At 46.5% G+C, this 19,203-nt stretch overlaps 1 protein-coding gene across 5 annotated transcripts; it reads left to right on the forward strand.

Moving 5' to 3' along the window:
• The first annotated feature begins 4,469 nt into the window (after positions 1–4,469).
• dlk2 (delta-like 2 homolog (Drosophila)) lies at positions 4,470–18,720 on the forward strand. 5 transcript variants are annotated; one of them, XM_051068880.1, is made up of 7 exons: positions 4,479–4,603; positions 10,413–10,924; positions 11,462–11,553; positions 15,583–15,640; positions 15,720–15,850; positions 15,946–16,090; positions 16,204–18,720. In XM_051068880.1, exons 3-7 carry the CDS (start codon positions 11,472–11,474, stop codon positions 16,991–16,993), a joined length of 1,206 nt encoding a protein of 401 aa, XP_050924837.1. In that variant the 5' UTR covers positions 4,479–4,603; positions 10,413–10,924; positions 11,462–11,471; the 3' UTR covers positions 16,994–18,720. The 5 variants fall into 5 exon arrangements, with proteins under 5 accessions (XP_050924835.1, XP_050924837.1, XP_050924839.1 ...); XM_051068882.1 differs by lacking the exon at positions 4,479–4,603 and adding an exon at positions 7,637–8,669; XM_051068878.1 differs by lacking the exon at positions 10,413–10,924 and having other exon boundaries at positions 4,470–4,603.
• Positions 18,721–19,203: the final 483 nt, after the last annotated feature.

Genomic DNA, 19,203 nt, shown 5'->3' on the forward strand with positions numbered 1-19,203 from the left:
CACACACACACACACACACACACTCTCAGCAGCTGTTGAGCAGATTATTGTCTCCCTGCAGAGCAGAAAGACGAAGACAATGTCCAGCTGCTCCACAACAATGCAGAGCCCCCCCCCCCGATATGACAGCTATGGGAGTAATGGGAGGTATGGAGGACATGTCAGAGGTCTGAGTCTCAGCAGCTGCTGGTGTCTCTCCAACAGGTTTCACAACCACAATCACTGAAGACAGAGAGCAGCAGGAAACCTGATCAATAACCTATCTCTGTCATCATCAGCTGATCTGATCCTGATCAGATCCATTTTTCACCTGGTTCCTGCACTTTAATTAATCCAAAACAGCTGCTATCAGTCATTCACTGTGTGCAATTCCATTTTCAAATGTGCAGTATCTGTATTTAGTTCATTTTCTATGTAGAAAATCCTGTGTATATTGCTCTTCTGTTAATATTTTTTTATTACATTGTCATGTTTATACTGTATATTTTTTTATAGCCTTGTTTTTTATCTTGCCTTTACTTGTATTTATGTCTTTCTATCTTTTCAATCACTTATGCTGCTGCAACGATGTAAATTTCCCCTCTGTGGGACTAATAAAGGATTGTCTTATCAATAACCTATCTCTGTCATCATCAGTCGACCACAACTTCTGATCTTCCAGAGACTGATTGATTGTCCAGGAGCCAGCTCGGTAATTGATCAGGAGACTGATCAGGTGATTGATGAGGTCGTGGTTAACAGAAATCAGTGATGGCTGTTTGTTAGAGACGACCTGTGGAGGGCGCTGTCTCTGCAGCAGGACTGACTGTGTTCGGCAGCTGTTAGCATCAGAGCTAACTGTTAGCATCAGTGTGTGAAAGTCCTCACAGGAAGCAGATTAATGGTTAATGACCACACACACACACACACTCTGATCCGCTGTGTAAAGGCTGTGATTAGCTTGTATTAGCCGACAGGATAAAGAGGAGGCAGCAGCTGATTGAATTAGAAGGAGAAAAGAAGCTCAGAGGGAAGAAGAACATGGAGGACTGGATTATTACTGAGATCAGGGATTAAACTGGTCCCAGATCAGAGGACACATCCACACAGAAAGGAGGGAAGGAAGGAAGGAGTTAGGTTGCTTCAGTCCTGTCCTGCCCAGCTCCAGTAAAACCTTCAGCTGTGACTCAGATCAGTCTGAGTCTGAACCATCAGTCTGAGGACTGATCTAAACTCTCTGAGACTCTGAGCTTCATGTTCATCAACTGTTCTTCATCCTCAGGCTCCGAGATCTGATCTGTTCTTCTGTTAGCTCCTGTTAACATCTGTTAGCTCATCTTAGCTTCTGTTAGCTTCTGTTAGCTCATGTTAGCTTCTATTTTCTCTGTAAAAGAAGAAATAGAGTTTAAATGATTCCGTTTCTCTGTTGAATGAAATCGTTGCTGTTCCTGTTTGTCTGAACTATTTGAATCATTTCATTAACTGTTTATATTAAATAGACATTAACCTCAGTGATGAATCAGAGTGAACGTTTCTGATCAGTAAAAATCCTCATGATCAGAGAGGAAGATGAGGAGGAGGAGGAGGAGGTGTCATCTCTCTGATTCTCTGAGTTTACCTGCTCATTATTTTCATCAGTGTAAATGCAAAAGTCAAAGGTCACTGCTGAAAACTCCTTCAAAATAAAATGAGCTGATATTTAAAAACTTGTCAAGGTCAAAGGTCACATACAAAGTTCATCAGTCAGAGAGGAAGTGAAGGAAAAGAACAGGAGGAGGTATGAAACTAATGAGGTAGTGAAGGGAACAAGGACATATGGGAGGAAAGGAAAGAGACAAGGAGAAAAGAAAAAAGAAGCAAAGGAGCAGGAGAGTTAGAGGGAAAGAAGGATGAAGTGAAAGAGTCATGAAGAAATGAATGAACAAAGATGCAAAGGGAGTTAATAAAGAAAGTAAGGAGGTAGGGAAGGAAAGGAAGGAAAATGAGGAAAGTGAGGGAGGAAGATAAAAGAACAAAGGCAGTAATAAAGGTAACATATGACTCCATCTGACTCCCCTGTTAAAACGGGATTGGGGGGGGGGTCTCAGCTGCTGTGGTGAGGGAGGGGTCAAGGCTGCCCCCCCATTCTTCTCCCTGGATAAACAGAACATTGTGAGGCAGGTGGTTTGACGAGTAGAGCAGAGAGGAATCTCCCAGCTGCTCCTGCTGCATTTCATTCAGCAGGTTAGACCCTCATCAACCCCTCAACACCCTCCCCCACCCCCTCATCCACCCTCCCCCAGCCTCACCCAGCCTCACCCACAGCCGTCTGAGGAAACGTCAGATTTAGCCTCTAAACGCCGTCACAGAAAGATCCAGTTACAGCTGAAGAGCAGAGGACGGAGAACCAGCAGCTGGAAAACACGAGGTGAACTGATCTCAGCTGATTGGCTGATTATTGGTTATTGATTGGTGACTGGTAGATAGTGGAGGTTTGATTCAGTCATGAGCAGAGACTGGAAATCATAAAGGAAACTCTGGAGGAAACAGACGGCATGGAGGTGTTTGGTGGAGGGGGGAGGTGTGTGTGTGTGTGTGTGTGTGTGTGGGGGTTATAATTGGCTGTGGATCAAAGACGGCCCCCCCACCACACACGGAGGTGACAGTATCTGAGCTATGACACATTAACTCCACACATCGAGCAGCTTCAGAGCGAGGCGCCGAACAGATGAGGTCATCAATACGTTCAGATCAATGTGTCATCAATACGTTCAGAGACAGGTGACTGACATGTTAAAGGTTCATTAGATGGGTGTAGCTTCTCTGGGTCTTTGACTTTACTCTGCTGGTCCTTTAGGTTCTTCTGATCCTACAGGAGGTTCTTCTGGACCTTCAGGTGGTTGAACACCTGGTTGGTGAGTGATGTGTTAGTTCAGAGGAAATGTTCTGTCTTCAGTCGGTGACAAACCAACTTTACAACAGACGTGTAAAAAGTAGAAAAACATTTTCAGTGAATGTGAAACGAATGTTTTTCTCTGCTGGGAGTGAATCTTGTTCCCAGTGCGTCGTCTGTCAGGATCGACGCTCTCTGAGCTGCTTCGTCTTCACTCTCACCTGATAACATTTACAAAGCTCCACCTTGTTCCAGGTGAGGACGAGTCTCTGCCTGTCGGGACGTGAGGCATCTCCTCATCTGAAGTCAGATCTGATTCAGTAACAGACGTGCAGAAACATGAGCAGACGGCGTCTGAAGGCGCTCGGCCTGCTGGGAGCTGAGCTATTCACATCAGATAGAGGAGGGAGGGGAGAGGACGAGCGAGGCTATGAACAAGAAGGATAGAGAGAGAGAGTGTCTCCTCCTGCAGGCAGAAGTTTTACAGACGGAGCTCAGGTGAAGACTGAGGTACACAGAATTCATTACAACAGCTTAACGTCCTGCTCACGTCCTCTACGGGACGCAGCGTTTATTACAGAGAGAAACACCTTTCAAATGCTCTGAGACTCTGAGGGTCTGAGACTCTGAGGATCTGAGAGTCTGAGGGTCTGAGACTCTGAGGATCTGAGACTCTGAGGATCTGAGACTCTGAGGGTCTGAGACTCTGAGGATCTGAGAGTCTGAGGGTCTGAGGGTCTGAGGGTCTGAGACTCTGAGGGTCTGAGAGTCTGAGACTCCGAGAGTCTGAGACTCTGAGGATCTGAGACTCTAAGGGTCTGAGGGTCTGAGAGTCTGAGAGTCTGAGGGTCTGAGACTCTGAGGGTCTGAGAGTCTGAGACTCCGAGAGTCTGAGGGTCTGAGGGTCTGAGACTCTGAGGGTCTGAGAGTCTGAGACTCCGAGAGTCTGAGGGTCTGAGGGTCTGAGACTCCGAGAGTCTGAGGGTCTGAGGGTCTGAGAGTCTGAGACTCTGAGGATCTGAGACTCTAAGGGTCTGAGGGTCTGAGGGTCTGAGAGTCTGAGACTCTGAGGATCTGAGACTCTAAGGGTCTGAGGGTCTGAGAGTCTGAGGATCTGAGGATCTGAGACTCTAAGGGTCTGAGAGTCTGAGGATCTGAGACTCTGAGGATCTGAGACTCTGAGAGTCTCTGTCTCCTCAGTTCTTTAAGTCGGACGTCTCTCGACTCGAGTCTGTTTCCTGGCTGTTGAGACTCGGACTCGTCTCACTGATCTCAGCTGTTTTTCTTCCATTTGTCGTCTTTGCCTTTTCTGCTTCTGTGTAGTTTCATGTAGAAATATCAGAGTTTAGATTCGTCTTCATCAGGTCGATCGCTGACTCGTCACCGTTCAGCTCAGACTTGAACTTGACTCGACTGCAGCTCAACATCACAGCTTCCACTTTAACTGTCAAAGTGTTAAAAGAGACACTGACGGTGTTTATGAGTCCGATCAACACTTATTAACACCCGAGCACTGAAGGCAACACTGTTACTGTGGAGACTCTCCAGTTATCTGACAAACAACAGGAGACCCAGCAGCTCCTCCTCCTCCCCCCTCCACGGGGGGGTTATGTCGGGGTCGTACCCTGTGGAGGGGGGAGTGTGTTAAATGAAGAGGGGAGGACGGGTGGAGGAGAGTCTCCTTGTCGTCAGTGTGAGAGGAGCAGAGTGTTTCTGAGTCTGAGCTGAATATAAAGGAGCAGGAAGCTGAAGGTAAGAAACGCTGCTTTAAACCTGCTTCACTAAACTGTCAACAGGAAGTTACACTGTAACTGTAACCTTACTGACCGAGTACTTTTACTCTGAACTACAGAGTTACTAGTTACTTTACACAGAGAACATGTGAAACAGTTTGAAGCTGCTGATGATACAACAGTTAAATATTTACAGCTCAGAACTTTTATTGTTTCAGCTGAATAATGAGACTTTACTGATTTTACTGATCTGCTCCACATCCTCCAACATCTCCTGTTAATCAGCAGGACCTGACCTGTTACCTGCTGTTACCTGGTGTTACCTGCTGTTATCTGCTGTTACCTGGTGTGTCTGCCAATGAACCAAAGCCAGTGTTTCTTTGACAGATATCTCCATCTGTGCAGTGAGGAGCTGGAGGTTGTGTTGATGTTTCTGTCAGCCGTCAGGGTTTCTCTGAGCTGATCTGTCTTTTGCTAAAACTCTGAGGAAACAGAAACGAGCTGTTAGATCAGGTTTTTAAATCTCAGCACAGATCACAGAGTCGTGTTGTTGTTGTGTATCTGAGTGTTAAATCTTCAGACTCAGGACTCCTCTGTGATCGTTGTTTTGTCTGTATTGGCGTCTCTGCAGGTGATTTTCATGTTGTCTGAAGAGTTTTTATGAACTCAACCTTTACATCATTCAGCTGAAACAGGACTGAATACAGCGTCCGGTGTTAGAGACCAGGAGACAGATGCATCATGGTCAGAGATCATGACACCAGGTTTCTGTGGTGATGGAGAGACTGAGGTCAGAGGTGGATCTGTCTGAGATCTGTGGGTCAGCAGGTCAGGTGTGGTTGTTTCCTCTGACTGAGTTTTTCTTCCTGTACAGCTGCAAACAGCTCATCCAGTCACTGTGGCATCTTTTCTTCAGCTTTATAATCCAGTACAGAAACCTCCTGACAGCAGAAACAGGTTGATGCTGTCGGTCAGCAGAGACAAACTGGTCTGAGGGAATCACATGGCGCTGAAGTGGAGTTTTATGATCGGGTGCGTCCGACAGTGGAAGCAGATCTTTCTGGTGAATCCTTCAGAGAAACAGAAAACACCTCAGACCTGCTGCTGATTCAGTTGAGCTCGCTCAGCTTCAGCGGTCTGTAAAACCTGCTCCATAAATACCAGCACTTCAAAATAAAAGCTCTCAGTCTTTAAAGGACACTCTCAGATGAAGGTGTGAGTGTTGCATCGTTATAAAATCTGCAGCAGGGGAAATCATCTCTGTGTAGAGTCTGGGACGGGCAGAGGAGAGGCAGCGATGACCTGGACCGAGGATTCAGGGCGTCAGTGGAAATCTCCCTCCTCTCTTTAAAACTCTGAGTCTGTGGATGTGACGTGGTGATGTTTTGACCTCTGACCCCTGCTGAACATTGGTGTTTAATAATGAGGAGAACTGACTGATGTGGAACCTGAAGGAAGATTCAGTTTGTTTCTGATGAAACCCTCAGAAACATCACACAGCTGGGACTGTGAATCCACATCCTGCCACCAGCCTCTTCCTCCTCCTCCTCCTCTGTTGCCATGGCAGCAGCTGACCCCCTGCAGGGTGGAGTCAGTGCTCCTGTAAGTGGATTATTCTCCTCCTGGAGTTTTAGAGTCCAACCGGTCAGAGCTGAAAGATGCTGGAGCCGCCAGACACGAACAACAAAGACACGTTAAAAGGTTTTCCTCTTCCTCCTCTTCCTGCCCGTCAGCAACAAATCTGCCTTCAACTGTTCACAAACTGAGAGAGCTTTCAGCTTTCAGCTCCTCTCTGAAACTAAAAGGCTCCATCAGTCTGTAGCTCTGATTTGATAGGGGGTTTGAAGTTGAACAAACCAAACAGATCCTGTTTCCATCCTGCAGTGCAGAGAGGAAACCATCAGTGATTCAGCTCCTTCATGTTTTGTTGTTGTATGATAACATCAGAGTCAAACACTTCTCATTTGTATTGATCTGAAAAATCAAACCTAGAAAATAGTAAAAACATGGACATTGGGAGAAAAAGTTTACAAGAGAAAAAGACAAAGACTCTGAAACAGCAAACAACTGAATAAAACTGTCAATAGTTGCATCAAATCCTAACTTATCATCTACAAACTACAGTTGGAAAGAAGAAGAACAAACAGGTCCTGTGGCTCCAAATGTTTCTACAACTACTGACCAAAAAGTAAAAACAAACATCTGACAACAGATATTTACCCACTGACGCTAACTTCACACAATCTCCCATCAACGGTTGAATCCTAAACGTTACAAACAGCCTCTACAACAACCTGCTGCAAACTAAAACTCCCAACTACAAACTGAGATTTAAGATTCAACTGTAAACAGAATATCAGGTACAAATATTTCATTTAGATGACTTCAAACTGAACAAAAAACAAACTACACTTTCATTACAAGCTGCTAGCTACAAACAACACAAACAACAAAAAACAACATGTAGCTACTGAAAAAAATGACAACTGAATCTACACCAAACATCTGAACAAATCTAGCTAAGACATCAGAGCTAGCTGCTAACAACAAATGGCACTTAGCTAAAACATTACAGCTAAAACAGTGGGATATAATAATCAGTAAAACATTTAACTAACAGGTAACTACAAACCTTACATACAGCTAGCTAAGTATAGTTTAAACTGCTAAAAACAAAAGTACAAAAACAGTAAAGCTAACGACAAAAAGTAGTAAAGTGTTTAACTGCAGTGTTGATGTGTAACGTCAGCAGGAAGTCATTATTCTGACCTGTACTGACACATTATTGTAAAGTGGTTAGCTTCAGTGCTAACACTGTAGTCTCATTAGATAAACAGAATAAAAGCAGAAGAGAGAAAACAGCTGCTGTGATTCTTCACAGCACAAAGAGACGTTTCAGTCAGAGAAACATCCGATCAAAAAACAGCAGCTACGTCTGTAGTTCTACTGGTTTCTACTGAACCTCCACTGAGCTGCAGACAGGAACATAAGGACTTTGTTTTTATCATTATTTCATTTTACCTGAAGTCATTTCTCTCTCAGTGAATACAGACGTTACAGTGGTGTTTGTTTGTGAGCTGAGGGGAAACATCAGATCTGTGCAGTCACAGTAAAACACAGAAAATGGAAACAGCAGTAAATGAGTTCTCTCGGCTTTAAAACAGAAACACTCTTGGATTTCACTCTTTTTATTTCCACTTCTCCGTTATGTTTTCATCAGAGCTGTGGATGGATGAGCAGAATAATGAGCTGGAGCAGCTCGTTTTCCCGTTTCTGTCCCGACAGTTTTAAACAGAATTTAACAGGATTCAGACAAAACCAGAATATTACAGTTTGACACAAAGATCTATTTCACATTTCCACTCAGTTTAATCAGGTGAGGATCAGTACAGACCTGTTCTCAGGTCAGTCTCTGGCTGTGTTCACTGTGTCAGGATCATCAGCGACGTTCAGGATTAAAACATGTTCTACTGTTTGTTCTGATAAAAACAGGACGTCAGACTAACAAACATTATTACAGCAAACAGCCTGCTGCTGCTGGATCCTCTGACTCTCAGGAATGTACAGAGAACAAACTGTGTGTGTGTGTGTGTTTTAATGTGTGTGTGTGAGTACATGTTGAAGCATTAAATCGGCCACCTGTTGCTATCCTTTCTCAAACACACACACTCCCCTCATTCTTTACTTTCTCAACCAAACACACTGAAAGAAAAGTGTGTGTGTGTGTGTGTGTGTGTGTGTGTGTGCGTGCTGTGGTATGTGAGTGTGGAAGATACTCAGTTACACACACTCAGTAATCCAGGCATGTCAGTTCCTGTCTTCGTGGAGGTTGTGTTCGTCGCTGTAATCTCTGGAAAAATGATCCTGCCCGTTGTTTCCCGCCGCCGCCGCCTGCCAGTCGAGTGTGTGGGCAGAGAGACCTCAGGGTCCGTCGCTACAGCAACAGGCTGCACAGACTGAAGCTGAGCAGGAAGAACACAGAACACAGAGGACAACAGTCGGCATGGAGAGATCTGACAGCAGAAAGCAGGAGGAGATCTGAGGAGGAGAACCAGGGAACAGGAACCTTCGACAGGAAGTAGCAGGTAGGAACAGGAAGCTGGAACACCGCAGGTCACATGATCTAACCTGCTCTGCTGCAGATCCAGGTGCTGAGACTGCTGCTGTTTAAAGGACAAGTCTGAGACCTGATCAGTCCTCTGGTCTCTGTGAGGGGGGAGCGCGTGTGTTAGCCTAGCTTAGCACAAAGACTGGAGGCAGAGGGAAACTGTTACTCATCTTTTCTTCCGATCGGCCTCGTACTGACTCTCTGCCCTCGACTCGACAAACTAAAACCTGAACCAGTGCCGAGACGTTCGAGTGTTTGTCCCTCGTGATCAGATCAGACTTTATAGGAGTCAAAATATTCTGCAGGTCACAGTGAAGCTTCATTATCCTGATGATTAATGACGTCTGTGTTTTTACAATAAATAAGAAGAAGAAGAAGAAACCTGAGCAGGTGAAAACTCACAAACAAAGCAGCAGAAAGAAATGAAATAATTCTGTTCAGTGTGGAGACGGACTGGGAGTCAGCCCAGAGTCAGACATGTAGACTGAGCTCATGTCACTGCTGTCTGGAAGCAAAAACACTGATTTAAAGGTGAATATTTTGGTTTTGCCCTCAGATGTAGTGACTGTGTTGAAGATGTGGTTTAGACATTTTAAAGAGCAGTGATGTTAAACACCAGGAGACACTGACTGACTCACAGCAGGAAGCTGCAGCTCCTTCTTCTTCTTCTGTGGTTTTAAATCAGTGTCTGTGCTGAGGCTCAGCTGTGGGAGTGAAGGAGTTAAACATGAGTGAAAAGTGAAGCTGCAGGCGACGAGTCCTCAGAGGAAAACAGGAAGAAACACCTGAGAGAGGTGAGAACAGAAACGCTGTGTGTCGACGTGTTCAGCCCCAGCTGCTTCTGAAAACATCTGGACTCGTCATGTGACAGACATTTCTCACATTACAGACATCTGAGTTTCAGACCTGCTGTGATCCAGAGTCCAGGTGAAGCTGCTGCTGCAGGTAAAGATGTTTGATCCACCACAAACCTCAACCCCCACTTCATCTTTACTCCGCTGAATATTCAACATATTATTATCATTACAGCTGAAAACTGAACCCACTGATCTGAGACCAGGTGAAGCAGCTGGAGGTGATTTATTTAGTGACTGTCTCTGATTGGCTGAGGCTTTAATGAGTCGTTAATAAAGCTCCACTCATGAGACACACGTCACATGTCTGACTCCATGATGCTGTATGAAGCAGACACAGTGTTAAAGCTCCGTCACGAGTCTGTGTGAACAACAGGCTGTTTCACTGAGGAAGCTGGGAAATGTAGTCTCTGTAGACTGAGACCAGGACCACGCTGAGACCAGGTCTCCTGACTGAGACTCAGAGGTTCAGCTGCTCAGGACACAGGAAACACTGAGGCTGAGGTCTAACAGTCCACCGATGAAGCTTCAGTCTGAGGTGAATGACTTGAAGAGTGTCAGACCTGGTCAGACCTGGTCAGACCTGGTCCACATCTCCTTCACTGCTTCCTCTCATTTCTCCTTCAGCAGAGGAGACACTGGAGAGAATGATGTTTGATCAGAAACTGATGAAATCCTTCCTCCTCTAAAAAAATACATTTCTCTGATTAACAAACATATAAAAGGTCAAAGGTCAGAGCAGGAAACTCTGTATTTCTGTCTGAATATAACTGACTGAACATTCTCTTCTTGTGTTTTCCTTCATGTTGTCATATGGTCAGTGTTGGACAGGAAACCTGACTGAGTCTGTCTCTGTTCGTCTCCAGGTGTTAGAAATAAAGTTGGTGTAAAAACCACCTGGTGTCAGAGTCCTCATCACTTCATCACCTCCTGATGTTTTCCATCGAGGTCGAGAAGGAGAGAGATTATTCTGACTGTCTCAGTTTAATGACATCACGAGGCAGTGAGGGATCATGGGAGTTGATGTCTTCACCATCAAAATCTCCAGAGTTCATCCTCAGAACATTTCACTGGGAACTGACTCTGGACCAGCTGACGTTGAGCTGTAGGCTGAGGTCAAAGGTCAACAACAATCTGCAGCTGTGAATAAATGCCGCTGGAATCTGAGTCTGATCCTGATCCTGCAGTGCTGACGTGTCCAACGTGTCCGACGTGTCCCACATCAAAGACTCTCAGGTCCGAGTCTCAGTGAGTTACTGACGGATCAGCTGATCAGGTTTCACTGCTCTGACTTCACCGACCTGAAGACGACTGTGTCTTTAAAAAGCTGAGGAGTCACTGAGTCCGAGTTCACACAGGGACAAAGATCTGACCTGAGGTCTGTTTCACTGCCACTGAACCTGAGAACTACAGGCTGGCTGTCTGTCTGTCCGTCTGTCTCCGTCAGTCTGTCTGTCTCTCTCTGTCCATCCGTCCGCCTGTCTCTCTCCATCTGTCTGTCTGCAGAGCCGTGTCTGGGTTTAGAAAATGGCCGACCAGTTAACCTGTTAACAGAGACAGGTGAGGGAAGGGTGAGGTAAAGACTCAGATGAACCAGGTGACCCCCCCCCCCCCCCCCCAGCAGACTGTTAAAGCTGCTAACTCAGGTCAGGGGTGTGTGACCTGCCCAGACCTTTACTGTGAAAGGACAGTAAACAGGAAGTTGAGGAGGAGCTGATGCAAACAGACAGAAACCTGTTAACAGAGCGGCTGTGATTTATCTGTGTCACACCTGGTTCAGAGCAGGACGACGACAGCTCCAGACGCTGGGCTGAAGACGCCGCTGCATCCGGCTCAGTTTCACACAGCGCCGTGTGTTTATCCAATGCACACACGCTGACTCCAGGTCAGATTCACCGTCCGTCTTCTGTTTCAGGTCCTCCGACATGTCCGCCGTCCTGCTGCCGCTGAGCTGCTGCGTCCTCGTCGCCCTCGTCGCCCTCGTTGTCCCGCCCTGCGCAGGTCAAGGTAGGTCACGTGATCATGACACATCACACACCGATTCACTGGAATAAATAAACAGTCAGTGTTTGGAGCAAAACATGGATGTATAGAAACACTCACCGACACCAGGAGACGTCGTGATGGATGGTGTTTCTGTCGCAGCCGTGACGTCTGATGATTGTTGTTCAGTCTGTGAAGATCAGGGAGAAGAGCTCAGACATGAATTATCCAACAGATGAACTTTGTTAGTGGAGCCACACTCTTCTCTCTGCACCAGATCTCAGCTGTTCATTCATGTTGTAATGGAAACGCTGATTAAAGATTAAAGACTAAAGATCTACTCAGGTCAAGCAGACGCTGTTTAAATGATATTAGTTGTTCAGATGAAGGAGTGTGTTTGTTACATATGAACAGACTGTCAGACATTTTAAATAAAAACATTAAACATTAAAACTTCAACATTTAAAAACAGATCAGATCATTTCTAAAACAGGAACCAAACCTCATTCTGAAAACGGCTGATTGAAGGTTTCACCTGTCAGGTTCAGACAGAGCTGCAGTCAGAGAACAGTGTTTTTAATCAACAGCATCTGATGGACAAACTTACCCTGCTCACACCTCACATGAAACCACCTCAGATCAACATGGAGCTGATTCCTGTGTCTCTGTTTGTCATAGTTTACTGATGAAGTGAAACTGAAACGTTTCCTTCAGTAACAACATGAAGACAGAAAAAGTCTGAAACATTTTGTTGACTGTGATCAGAAATCTGGACGAATTTAAACAGAAACACAAAGAACTAAAGCTGAGAGAGGAGAGACCCCCCCCCCATTCATTACCCCCCAGCAGTGAGTCAGCTGTGAGCTTCCTGTCAGAGATTAATCAGAGGAGCTCTGAGTGTCGAGGACGGACAGGTGTCAGAACGAGGGTCGAGGATCAGCAGGACCACCGCGAGAGACTCAGGGTCGGGGTGAGGGATGGGGGCTCAGTAAGCCTCTGTGATGGTGGCTAAATATTTTTCCAGCTCCACAGGCTGCTGATCTCAGAGCTCAGAGCTGCACTCATCATTAAAGTTTAGGAGGGATCCAGTTCAGGTGACACCCCCCCGAGGACCAGAGAGCAGGACAGGCTGTAAAATAATCACCTTTAGCCACTAAAACCTCTCAGACTTCACTTTAAACAACATGAGAACATTTCTCTCTGTTTTAGCGAGCTGCAGCCAATCACAGCGCCCAATGTTCAGCAGCTGATTCACCTGTTTGATGTTCACTGAGGAACTGAACTCATCTACAGCCCACTGACACTGAGACTCAAACAGCTGCTGTAACGTAATCCAAAAGACTTTCTTATTAAAGAGTTACATCCTTTTAGTTTAACCAGGAACATCTCTATATATCACTACCAGACTCCATTGACAAAAACAGGGATTTAACCAGGAGCTGCTGGAATACCACTGCCTCCATCTGTTAGTGTGTCTGTGTTACTGTGTGGTACTTTTACTTCAGTAAAGTATCTGATTACTTCTTCCAGCACTGAAAGTCTCACAGTAACACAGACACACTAACAGATGGAGGCAGTGGTATTCCAGCAGCTCCTGGTTAAATCCCTGTTTTTGTCAGTGGAGTCTGGTAGAGATATATAGAGATGTTTCTGGATCAAGGAATCCTGTCCTTGATGTTGTCAGACACGGAGTCTGTCAGTGGACGTCTCCTCTCAGTCTCAGTGTGTGTGTCTGTGGAGGGCAGTGTGACCTCCACACCTGCAGCCTCAGGTCATATATCAGGTCAAATATATGAAGTCATACGTGTTGGTGCTGCAGCGAGCGGCTGCAGGTCAAATTGCGACACATGCAGCAGGATCGTGTTGCTGCGGCGGCCTTCACACCAGCTTCAGTTTCTGTCTGTAATCATGGAAACACAGCGAGTGAGCAAGCGACCGCACAACAACAATAACCTTTGTTACAACCGGCGGCTCAGCTCGATAAGTGGCTCTGATTGGACGGCTAATGAGGGGAACAGGTGCTGCCCCTGGCCCGGCCAATCAGAGAGCAGCAGAGCAGTGAGGGAGGTGACTTCAATCAGTGGAGCATTCATCATGTTAAAGCTGCAGGAAGAGCTAAAATTATCCTGAGAAACACTAAACCACACACACACACACACACACACACACACACACACACACACACACACACACACACACACACACACAACACACACACTCCGCTGCCTCTCTGACTTCCTTCAGTTTCACTGATTATCTGCACAGGCTCCACAGGTCCTGGAAAACCTGGAAAACCTGGCTGTAGTTTGATTATCAGAGTTAAAGTCTGAAAACGTTTCCACCACAGAAACAGAAACAGAACTTTAACCAGGATTTATCTACATTTAATAAACACATCAATAAAACTCCTCAGCATCTCCCTGACCTCTGACCTCTGACCTGTCAGTCTCTCCCTCCAGCCATCTGTCACCTCCTTTTTACCTCCCTCAGCCTCTCTCCTCCTCCTCTGTAAGCCTGAGACATCACATGACTCGTCTTCATGTAGCTCTGAACGTCCTGCAGCCTCAGTCTGACCAGAACACACTGAAGCTTCCAACATCCAATCACAGACGGGTCATTAGGTGCGTTGAGAAACTGAATGACTCTAAATATCTAAAAGGGAGTTTTCGGTCAGATACTGATTTGAAGACCAGGTCTGTCCTCCTGTCTGAAATGTCTGAAATAAGGTCTGTGGTTTTAACACAAGCTCAAGACATTTTCAGGTTTGATTCTCCAACATAAAATGGGTCAGTAAATCCCCCACTCCTGATGTTTGAAGCTTTTACGTGTCTTAAAAAAGGCGGTTGCTAACGAGTGTCTAAATGAGACTACAGAGGTTGTCGGGGACGTTAACATGAAAACCCATCTACTCACCAGTCCACCTTTACAGCCTCGTTGTGTTTCTACTCACGCTCTTTCAAACTCTCACTAACTTTCTAAGAAGAAAGGCTTTTGTAGAAGAGCTCAGAGCTAAATGAAATGACCAGTTGGAAGCTTAGTGGTGGAGACGTTGACGTCATGTGACTGTGGTGTAGTTGGTTTATAGCCTAACATTAGCTTCTTACTTCAAACATCAGAACAGTGGTGTTCATCTGTGAAGATGATCTGATCAACTAAACCTGAAGGATCAGAAACTTTAGCTGCTCACAGTGTAACACCTAACACCTGTTACAGTTCAACATTTACTTCACAGTTCAGACTGAAGACTGTTAATATTCCAACAAACTGGGGGACATAAATAACACCGAGGGTTTATTTACGAGTTTTATTTATGTCGAGTGTCTCTACAGACTCGTGTGATTCACGGCAGTAAATCATCGCCGTGTCATGGCTGCACGCTCCGATGGATGTGGATCGTCACTGAGCGCGCTCAGAGGCCTCGGCAGCTTATTGTTCTTCGTTAATCCGGCCTCTCCCAGCTGTCAGACTAACCCTCCGCTCGCCGCTGTCGGCCTGCTCTCAGATAACACTTAGCACCTCCCAGCTGTTGTTGGGGTCATGTGAGACTGAGGCGGCGTTCCTGGCAGCTCCGGGACGAGGCCTCGGACCTGGAGCTGCTCGGAGGACGAGCCTGTCGTCCTTTGAAAACAATCCTCCCTCATTCCAGCCGACACTTGATCCACTGCAGCTTCACTTCATCTGTGCTCTGAGGTCAGAGGTCAGAGGTCAGGGACTGTGGTCTAAACATGGAGTAAATACTCCTGCTGATGAGTGGCTCTGACAGAACCTGATCATCAGAGACAGAGGTAACGTTCAGCTCCATCTGCAACATCATCATCATCAAGATGGCGGCCGCTGAGCTCCTCCTCCATCTTGTGTTGTTGAAGCCGCAGGTCGTTAGTAGCTGTCTCTCTGAGACACTGGACGCCACGTGGCTCAGCGACTGTCAGAGGTCAGAGGTCAAAGCGTCTGCTGCTAATGTCCCACCAGAGACCTGAGACGCTGAGACACGTCCTGACAGCTGAACTAACACTGAGCTCTTATTCTGACAACTTCCTGTTCTTCTTCCTGCAGGAAGTGACTGCAGCTGCAACGTCACCAACAGCCACTGTGACGACTCCGGGGTCTGCAGGTGAGACGTCTCTCAGTCGGGGGGTGTGGGGGTGGGGGGAGGCTGCGACTGACTCTACTTCTTCACTTCCTGTCTCCAGGTGTGACCCCGGCTGGGACGGCGAGCGCTGCGAGCGCTGCGTGCCGATGCCCGGGTGCGTACACGGCTCCTGTCAGCAGCCGTGGCAGTGCAGCTGTGAGCCGGGCTGGGGGGGGCGCTTCTGTGACAAAGGTTAGGGACAGGTTTACTTCCTGTTTCTTCTTCTCAGGTCGGCTCAGATGTTTATCTGTCAGTGTCCTTGATGTTTCCTGTCTTCGACGTTTCAGACCTGTCTGTTTGCTCGGAGCAGCAGCCGTGTCAGAACGGAGCTACCTGTGTGATGGAGGACAGCGGTGAATACACCTGCCTGTGTCCTGAAGGTTTCCATGGCAGAGACTGTCAGCTGAAGACGGGGCCGTGTCATCAGAGGAGGTCTGAACAAACAGTAACATCATTTAAAACGTGTGAAGTCGAGCCGTGCTTCTTTACTGATCTCGCGGTTCGATTCGGGACCTTTGTCTTCTTCTTCTTCCTGTTGTCTGCAGGTCTCCGTGTAAAAATGGCGGCCTGTGTGAGGACGCTGATGGTTTTGCTGCAGAGCTGACGTGTCGCTGTCTGGCCGGCTTCACGGGCCCGCGCTGTGAGACCAACGTGGACGACTGTCTGATGAGGCCATGTGGTAACGGTGCCACCTGCCTGGATGGCGTCAACCGCTTCTCGTGCCTCTGCCCTGCCGGCTTCACCGGACGCTTCTGCACCGTCAACCTGGACGACTGCGTCAGCCAGCCCTGCCTCAACGCCGGCCGCTGTCTCGACCGTGCTGGAGGCTTCCACTGTGTCTGCCGGCCCGGTTTCATTGGGGCCACCTGTGAAACGCCGCAGAGGAATCACGACCCCCGCCGGCCCGGCTGGACCACACTGGGGTGGGAGGGGGGAGGAAGGGGCGGGGTCAGACACCACCTGACCACTGTCGATGAGAACCAGAGGAGTGGCAGTAACAGCAGTCGCCATGACGAGCGGCTGTTTAAGGTGACGGTGAGCGAGCGGCGCGCCACCGGCCTGTCGGAGGTCCAGCTCATCGTCCTGCTGGTGCTGGCCGGGCTGACACTCGGCGTGGTGGTGCTGACCGCCGCCTTCGTGCTGCAGGGTCACTGCAGGGACTGTGGCCACGCCCCCTGCTGGACGCTGACATCATCACCAGCGTCAGAGCGAGGACAGAAGAGCGGGCGGCGAGCACAGCAGCACGAGGAGGAGGAGGAGGAGGAGGACTGTCAGATCAACTTCCTGAACGCAACAGAACCAGAGAAGAAGAAACTCAACACTGAGGTCATATAGACTGAGAGAGAGAGGGAGAGAGACAGAGAGAGAGGGAGAGAGAGAGAGGGCTGCAAGGTCAGAGGTCAGAGGTGTTGAAAACTGCAGCCGACAGCTTCACCTGCTTCAGTTCAGGTCTGATCTGGGACCTGGTCTAAGAGCTGGTCTGGTTTATATGACCTTTACAATGGTCCTGAGACTGTGAGATCTGTGAGGGGTCAGGACTCTCCTGGAGGTTTAGGTTCTGACTGCCAGGGTGCAAACACTACAGTACCCATAATCCTCTGCTGCCACAGGGGAGGAGCTCAGGTTGCTGCAGGTTCCAGCTTCCACAGGACAGAACATGAAGCTCTGTGATTGGATGTTTGTTGTCTGAGCTTCTTCTGGTTTAAGATCAGAGTCAGAGCGTTAGAGGAAGACACGCAGACCTGAAACTGAGAGAAAGTAGAAACCCTGGAACCAGGAGAGTCTGAAGCCACAGCTCACACAGCTCTACATGTTCATATGTCTCTGTGTATCAATGACTTGTTAATAAGAATATATTCAGTCATATAGAACCTGTATACCATATAAATCAGGAGGTATGTGTTTAATATGACTGACGTCAGATCAGTGATTTTTAATGACGTGTAAATATTCTTATTTTGGACTGAACAGTGACGTCGTGTTTATTCTGTTGTTCCTCTGTTGAAGGTTTAGACCCAGGTGTGTGAGAGTGAGTCCACATGTGTGTTTATCTCAGTGTGTTTTATATGGATCAAACAGGAGCAGCTTTAAATCTAATTTATTGGTGTCATTTATCAGCGCAGTGTGTGTGTCATGTTCTGAGCGTTTTTATAACAAACTGTGCAATAAAGTTGTGAATGCTGAGCTCTGAACGGTGTCAGCTGGCGTTCTTCACAGCAGACATGACAGACTGAGAGGGAACACAGGTCTGAGATCAGCAAACACAACCAGGCTGCATCACCCTGACCTCCAGCTGTGAACCTGTGTCAGGATGGTTTCCTGGAGCAGGAGAATCAAACATCCAGACAACAGTCCAGCACAGAGACGCTGACTGTTCCTGACAATCTGCAGCTGTTTACATGACCTCTTTACTACATTTGGTTATGTTTTACTACATTATGACATTTTCATTTTCTCTTTTTGATGTTTTACTGCACTGTTACTTTTTTACCTTCATTTTGGATTACTATTCCTTCTGCATTACTTTTATATCACAGATTACTTTACTGTTACCTCTAATATCAGATTACCTGTACTATTACATATTATTTAATTACATCTTACTTCTGATCATTCTCATTACTTTTACCATTACTTCTATTAATACAGATTACTTATACATTATTTAACATAGCAGATTACTTCTGATAAACTGAATACTGAATATAAACAGTTTAATGTCTGTGTGGGACAGTTGATGTAAAGCTGTTGGTGAATTACCTGGAGGCCTCTGTCATGGTGTCAAACAACTTCTTCATTGTACAAAGACTCTCTGTGATCGTGGGCGATGTTGTGGACGAAGTGGTGACACCTGGAGGAAATCAAAGACAAACATACAAAGGAAAATGATCAGTACACAACTACCTATTCCTCATCAACAGTTTTTGTTGTGTGTCTATCAACCAATCACTGAAGCAGTCGTGTGTTACTGTGAGCTGCACAACAATAATAAAAACAGTTTTCAGGATTTTAACTTGTGTTGTTTATTATTCTTTAGTAAAAAGTCGTAGTATTTCTTCCACCAGAGACGCTCACATACAGAATCATTATCTGATATTTCCACCTTCTTCTTATCAGCTTATGTGAAATCAGTTCTAAACTGTAACCAACAGAGTGACACACAAAACGACAAAGAGACCGATCTGCAACATGATCACAATGAGATGCTGAACTACCAAACGAAACAACATGACCACAACGAAGCGTTTAGCAACCTGGAATACACACAACACTACAAAGACACCAAACTACAAAGACACAATACGATGTAAAACAACCACAAAGACACATAATGATCACAGCGACATGATAAACCTCCATAAACTGACTTAAACTGACCAAGATGCAGCTCAGCATTACGAAGAAGTCAGTGAAGTGTGTGCAGAGTAAAGAGAGGCTAACGGAGCTGGAACAGACAGATGAACAGTTAGCAGCAGCTCATGTCAGGGAAACACAAACACACTGTAACTCACGATAAAAACGACTGAAAACGGAATTAAACGATA

The sequence above is a fragment of the Lates calcarifer genome, unplaced genomic scaffold, assembly GCF_001640805.2.
Source record: "Lates calcarifer isolate ASB-BC8 unplaced genomic scaffold, TLL_Latcal_v3 _unitig_5322_quiver_762, whole genome shotgun sequence".
Taxonomy (NCBI): domain Eukaryota; kingdom Metazoa; phylum Chordata; class Actinopteri; family Centropomidae; genus Lates; species Lates calcarifer.